Source organism: Elephantulus edwardii, unplaced genomic scaffold (genome assembly GCF_000299155.1).
Source record: "Elephantulus edwardii isolate Elephantulus edwardi_28Jun2011 unplaced genomic scaffold, EleEdw1.0 scaffold00015, whole genome shotgun sequence".
Lineage (NCBI taxonomy): Eukaryota > Metazoa > Chordata > Mammalia > Macroscelidea > Macroscelididae > Elephantulus > Elephantulus edwardii.
Window position 1 is genome coordinate 7,856,872 of NW_006399765.1, and position 7,499 is coordinate 7,864,370.

A 7,499-nucleotide genomic window follows, 5' to 3' on the forward strand; every position below is an offset into this window, starting at 1 on the left:
TTGAAATGAAAAATAAACAAACTCTATTTAAAAAAAAAAGAAATGACAAGTAACTAGAGTTAAAAATATAAAATTTTGGTAGCTAAATCCCAAATTGTCCTCCTTAACTTTTTAAATTGTTTTAAAATCCTTAGCATTTAAGACAAAACTGAAGAAGGGTGTTTGGGAAAACCCATTTTATTCAGTCTGCAGTCGCTGTGAGTTAGACTTCTTGTAGATTATGCCAGAAGTGACTAATACCTTGGCTTATGTGGGATGACTACAGGGGCGTTTCCCTGGCTTTAATATTACAAGATCTGCTTCTTCTAACAAGATGCATCTGGCCTGAAAAACTTCCAAAGAGTTTTCCTGCTACTCTGCCTCTGTCATTGCCACTCCCAATTTTGTCTATTTCAATGGGGAATCAACAGAATAGAGTTCATACAACTGCACTTCACTGTTCCTAGGGTAAAGGCTGAAATGAGGGGACTGTGTGTTTCAGCCTTTTCCCTAGCGCAGTGGCAATGACAAGAGGGTAAAGTTTCCTCCTCTTCTACCTCATATCCCCTCCTCTTGATTGTCTTTGATCTGCCTCTTTGCTATCCACTTACTTTGCATATGTTTCAGCTACATTATTTGGTATTTTTTTGCTATTTCCTACTTCTGGACATCCTCAAGCTATTCCTTCCTTCTTTGTCTTTTAAAGGCTTGTTCAAATATCAGTCCTCATCTCAATACTCTAATCATAGTCAACTGCTCATTCCAGGTATCCTAGGAGTGACAGCAAAGCATAGCAGTTCAGAGTGTGAACTCAGGAGCCAGAGGTCTTGATTTTAAATTCTGACTCCATCAATTTTTCCATTTAAGCAACCTTAAGAATTTATTTTATCTGGGCTGAATCTCTGTTGGGGTGAGGATTAAATGATTTAACATATCCAAAGTGTTTAGAATAGTGCTTTGAACATAATAAATGATAGTTAAGACAGTTTGAAGACCATGGTGCGCCTGATCCAGGTCATGGTCTTTTCAAACACTTGCTATGCATCTGAAAGCTGGGAAATTAATAAAAAGGATAACTCATGCCTTTGAGCTGTGGTGTTGGAGAAGAGTACTGAAACTCACAGGTTTCCAAAAGAACAAACAGGTATTTCTTGGAAGAAGTACAGCCAGAATGCTCCTTGGAGGCGAGGATGACAAAGCTTTGTCTCATAAACTTTAGGCATGTTGCTAGGAGAGGCTATTCCTTGGAGAAGGACATCATGTTTGGAAAGGTGAAGGGTTAGTGAAAGAAAGATCTCTGACGAGATGGATTGATACAGTGACTGCATCAATGGGCTCAAATATGTCAGAGATGATGAGGATGGTAGAGGGTGGATACGGTTCAGGTCTGTTGTTCACAGGGTCACTATGAGTTGTACTTAGCTTGGAGGCATCTAATAACAACAACAATATTGTAGCAGGATGTCAATGCTTCCTCACAGAACTGACGGTATCTAATTGTGATCCTCATCACCAGGCCAACTGGCAGTATCACGATAGATGGAGAAAAGATGAAGTTGTTAATCATTTCATCTCGCTTGGATTCATAATCAGCACTCTTGGCACCAGTAGTGGGGAAATTAAAAGATGAGTTGCTTTGGGAAAGACTGTTGTCAGGAACCTCTCCAGAGTGTTAAAGAGCAATGAGGTCAGTCTAGAGAATGAGGTGCACCCCATCCAGGACATGGTCTTCTCAATTGCTTGCTATGCCTCTGAAAGCTGGAAAATTAATAAGGATGACAGAAGAATTGATGTCTTTGAGCCTAGTGTTAGAGAAGAGCACTGAATAGCCCATGGGCTGCAAAATGAACAAATAGGTAGGTCTTGGAGAAAGTGCAGCCAGACTGCTCCTTGGAGGCAAAGATGACAATGCTTTTGTCTCCAACATACTTTGGGCATGTTGCTAGGAGAAGCTATTCTGTGGAAAGTGTCATCATGCTTGAAAGGTAGAGGGTCAGCGGAAGAGAGGAAGACCCTCAACAATGGGCTCTTGTGTATTTAGTTAAGAGGATGGCACAGAATAGGATAACATTCATACTGTTGTTCATAGAACTGCTGTTAGAAGCATTCAACTCTTAATGACACTTAACAGCAACAACAGTATTGTTTGATTTTAAGATGATTTCAAGGTATACTTTTGGTTTAAGGTTTTAAGATTACCTCTGGAAAATAGCTTTGGGAATCACTAAGGCTCCATGACTCCAGAAAGTCTAGACTCCACGAGGATTTGATATTCTGTTCTGTATTTTTGTCCCTCAAAAGAATTTCATAGATTCTTCAATGAAATCTTTGATCAAAATGCTCAGTACTAGTAGCCAGGCACCATCCACTTCCTCCATTTATTCCATTTCCTCCTATTTCTGATTATTCTTCCTCTGTTGCTCCAGACAAATGAAGACTAATTTGTTACACCTTGGATGGCTATGTGTAAGCTTTTGAGATTTCACAAATTATGCAACAAACTAGAAGGCTGAACAGTAACACAAAACACATTATTAGGTCAGTTAGAGGTTTAAGGTCATGGTTTCATAGGGCATCCCTGTTAATAGGTCTATAATGTGTTTAATGCTACTCTTCTACCTTCCAGCTTTTTAAGAGGTTTGTTCCACTTTTCAGTTTAATATAAAGGTTTAGGGTCATGGTTTCATATGCTATCCCAGTTAAACTAAAGACCCAAATCCCATGAGGTGTTTGGCTGGAACACAAGGAGTCTAAGCAGCTACTCTCTCTTTTTTTAAGTCTTCTCAATTATATATATATATTTATCACACAGCTTTTGCCAATGCATAACAGGTGTACCACTTATTGACAGCACTTCAAAGAATTGCCTGTGTAACCTTATCCTTTGTCAGTGGTCTCCATCCCTATAAATCAAAACTCAGTACTCAACAATTCCTCTTTCTCCTTCCTTTTGCCCCTGGTTAACCACGGATAAATTTTGGACTCTATACATTGTTCACTGTTATTATTCATTGCTGTTGAGTCAGAACCAACTATAGCTGACCCTCCAGTGGGTTTTAAGACTCTGTAAATTATGTAAGAGATTATCTACCTTTTTCCTGTGGAGCAGCTGGTGGATTCGAGTCACATACCTTAGGGTTAGCAGTGTAACTCTTTACCATTAGGCCACCAGAGAGCCACACACATATGTATAAACAAACACACACACACACACACACACACACACACACACTCTATATATGAAGTCATTTATCATTTGTCTTTCTGAGATTTACTTCTTTCACTCAGCAGAATGTCGGCAATCTAGCATCCTTGGGTAAAATGGCATTTATACATATTTTTCTTCTTTGAAGAAAGAATTATACACATTTATTTGTTATGAATGAACCGTCTGAAAGGACACTCACAAAGCTAAAACACAGATTGCCATCAGGGCAGGAAAAGTAACTGGCAAGATCATGTGGAAAGGAGAGTCATTTTACTTTTAAAGTCCTTTACCCTTTGAATTTTAAATCATGAAAATACCTTAGTCAGAAAAATATAGATTTTTTTTTAAAGGATCTTTCTTACTTATTTGCCATCAAGTCAGAACTGACTCAAACTGACCCTCCAGTGGGTTTTCAGAGGCTGTAAATCACATGGATGGAGACTGTCCATCTTTCTCCCTCAGGGCAGGTGGTGGATTCGAATCTGGTAAGAGAGATGTTGCCTATGGGAGAGCAGTGCAACTCCCTACGGACTGAGCCACCAGAAGGTCACTAATAAGTTGGAGGCAATGCAATAGCAATGGGACTCAGGCAAAGTGCTTTCCAAGAACTAGCTCTTCTAATTCTACCCAGTAAGCTGGGTAATAAGAAATGACAGCTGAGAAGGTTTGCCTTCAAACCCCAGGTTCTCATTTGATGACCCCAGCATATTGTTTTGTACTTAGCATACTTCTAGAGATCACTTTTCATTATAGAAAAAAAAAAAGACCCCAAACCCCACAAAATAAATGGGCTCCCTGTCTTTAAGGTGCTGCTCTCAGCATGGAAATAGTCAAAGAGCTAGCATTGGGATCCAGAGCAGGGTGGCTGATATGAGGAAGAGACTTACATCCGAAGAGCTGGGCTCCTGTGCTGTCCTCAGCAGAACTCCCTCAGCCAGGGCCCGGTCCACGGCCTGACGTGCCAGCTCCTCTAACTGCCGCTCATCCTGCAAGAAGCTCCCCCAACCGATGGTGGCCATTCCAACCTGCCAAAGTAAAAGAGGAGTGATAAGGGGAAGATGGCCTGGGACCCAGGAAGCCCTGACATTGGCTAGTGGCTGTAACTCAACAGCTGCTCCATGGGAGAAAGATGTGACCATTTCTGTAAAGATTACAGTCTTGGAAGGCTATGGCGAAGTACTACTCTGTCCTATAAGGGAGAGAGTCTCAATTTGATGGCAGTAGGTTGCATTCTGGGTTTTAGGGGCCACTCTCAACACAGTGGGACACTGGCCTCTGTTACAGGGGATAACATAAAAGGTGGTACAGAGAAGTGAACATTGGCTGCTCCTAGCTCTTAAGAACTCCCAAGCGCACAAAACAGACCACATGACAAATAAAGCATTTCCTTTGCCACTCTTTATGACTTCTAACATACCAACGACATTATTCTTACTTTCAAAGCAGGGAAGTGAAGGCTCAGAGAGGTGAAAGACATGCCCAAAGTAATGACCAGTAAAGGTTGGGCTTGAACCCAGGTCTCTGGACTCTCAGACTAATGTTCTTCATTAGAGAAAGTGGCACTAATGCCACATGTGATTGGGGCACACTCCCTTCCCTCCTATAATGGAAGATACACTGTTTGTGAAACAAGTGGGATCAATGGTTTTTAAACCTGGCTGAGCATTCTTAGGTCCTGGGCTTCATCCTGGAAGATCTGATTCCAGAGTCCTGGGGCCAAGGAAGCTAAGATCTGAATTTTTAGCAAGTTTTCTCAGGATGGAAACCACTGCAACAGAATATTAACTTTCCTCTCAGCTCCAATGATCTATACTAGTGAATCTAAAATTTCATAGGTGAAATGTATGGAATACCATGTGAAATACCATGAGGCGCTGATATGTAAACTCCTTCATCCTGACAAAATCAAACTTTGTAGCAGAAAATTATGACTTTTTTGTTTTGTATGAACATCTTCATAGAACCAAAAGAAAGAAAACAGATTTGAAAATCACATTAGAAAAACAGAATATCAGAAATTCAAATGTCAAACATAAAGGAGTCTGAATGGCAGTCCAGAGATGTATATAAGTGTACCAGCTCACACCCTGATGGCATAAAATTTTTTAAAAATTTTATATTTTTTAAAATAATTTATTTTTTTAATTATTAATTTTAATGTAAGTTTACAGAGACTTTGGATTTCCATTCATTCATTGTTGGACTTTTCTCCCTGCCCATCCCTCCCCCTGTTTGCTCTTCTCTGAAAAGTCAAATAAAAATTATTTCATTGTTATACAATCCCTTCCCCCAAGTCCACCCCACTATACAGCTTTCATTCTGGACTCCTGTCATGACAATAATACCTAATCATATATCCCTTTTAAACAGTTCTCTCCCTCACCTGTTTCAATGCAGTATATATTATTTATCCCATCTTTCTCAGTCTCCCTCCAACCCCGATGTCAGTCCTGTTTTACAACACTGGCACTATGCAGTATTTGTCCTTTGGTGACTGAGATACTTCACTCAGCCTAATGTCCTCCAGGGTCACCCATTTTGTATAATGTTTCATGAGTTCCTTGTTTTGCAATGCAGCATAGTATTTTCCACCAACAGTGAATAAGGGTTCAAGTTTCTCCACAACCTCACTAGCATTTGTTGTTTGCTGTTCTGTTAAATTTTGCTATTCTTACTGGGGTGAGATGGTATTTCATAGTTGTTTTGATTTGCATCTCTCTTAGAGCTAGGGATTTTGAACATTTCTTCATGTGTTTGTTTGCCATCTGAATGTCTTCTTTGGTGAAGTGGGCACACAATTTTTCTTAAAAAATAAAATTTTTATTTTATACTGGTTTACTTACAGAGTTTGTATTAATTCTTTCCACACAGGATCTTTCCCATTTTCTTTACCTACATCTCCCTCTATCCATCAAATTGTGTGACTCTATAATTACCCCTGCCCAACCTCAGCCCTCTGCTCCTACCCTCCCCCCTTGGATCTTCATATATGTTTTACTAGTTGATGGTCTTTTACAGTATTTGTCCTTATGGGACTGAGTTAGTTCACTCAGCATAATACTCTCCAGTCCCTCCCAAGTTATGTGGTAATTTTCAAAAATCCTGCATGCTACGTAGTGTTGATGGCACACAATTTGCAGCAGTCCCCAGAGGTTTTAAAATTATTTAGATTAAAAAATAAATAAGAAATGTCAGCCATTAAATTTGTTCTGCCCTAGTGTTATTTGGGAACCTCTGATGGCTTAAAGGCAAGAAAGGAGTTGCACTGCCAACCCAAAATCATGTGATTAGAACCCACCACTTGCTCTCAGGGATAAGACAGGCAATCTATTTTCATGCAATTTACTGCCTCTGAAAACTTATTTGAGTCAGTTTCTACTTGGTGGTACCTAATAACAGTAATGTTTTTCTGAATTTAGGAATAGAACTTGACTTCTTAGCTCAGGAAATACCAGTGATCTCCACAAAGAGAGGTAGGTAACCTTTGTTCTGTCCAGCTCTGTTCTGTAAATCTAACCAAAACTCAACCGCCACTGAGTCGATTCAGATTCTGGTGATCCTATAGGACAAGACAGGGCTGCCCTGTAGTTTCCATGGCTGTAAATATTTACAGAAGCAGACTGTCTTTCTCCTATAGAGTAGCTGGTGGTTTTGACTTGACTGCTGATCTTTCAGTTAGCAGTCAAGAGTTTACTCATCACGCCACCATGGTTCCTAACTGGAGACACACCAGTTGTGAGAGTTTGCAGGCCTCAGCACATGCTTTGAAAGAACACATACATGCTCTCAAAAGGATCTTAACAATATCCATGGTGGATGGGAGGCAGATGAAGGCAGTCAATATAGGAGGTTCTAGAATCAGACACATCTAGGCTTGCATCTCCCACATCATTACTTCCCTTATAAATTAGGTTGCTGTGTGGAGAAAATGAAAAAAAAAAAATTATCTGTGTAAACTTGTCCAGTACTGTTCAGAGCTCTGTACATAAGCAATTCTCTCTCTCTCTCTTTTCTTAATTTTACAAGTGGGAGGGTTCACATAGTGACAAAGTTCACATAGCAGCCTGATGACAGAGCCAGGACTAGAATTTACAACTTGAACATTAGAGCTTCAGAAGCCTCCATTGGCCCCCATCTCTTTACAGCTTAGAATCGCAATGTCTCCGCCTGCTGTTGCATTTTTTTGTTTGGTTGATAAGCATTGACTGGCACCCAATTTCAGGTCTCTGACTAAATAACAAAAACAAAGAAAGCAAGAAAAAGAATCACAGTGAAAAGGGCTAGCTGCTCTAACAGTGCAGGCTCTGGGAGA

General features: G+C 40.1%; 1 protein-coding gene across 2 annotated transcripts in view; it reads right to left on the reverse strand.

The window, feature by feature from the left end:
* Window positions 1-4,212, reverse strand: part of GSS (glutathione synthetase) — a 25,504-nt gene extending 21,292 nt beyond the window's left edge. The window contains exon 1 of one of the 2 annotated variants that reach the window (XM_006881465.1): window positions 4,075-4,206. In XM_006881465.1, coding sequence (XP_006881527.1) covers window positions 4,075-4,206 — 132 coding nt within the window. Of the gene's footprint in view, window positions 1-4,074 lie in introns of both variants that reach the window. The other variant, XM_006881466.1, reaches the window with a different exon arrangement.
* Window positions 4,213-7,499: the final 3,287 nt, after the last annotated feature.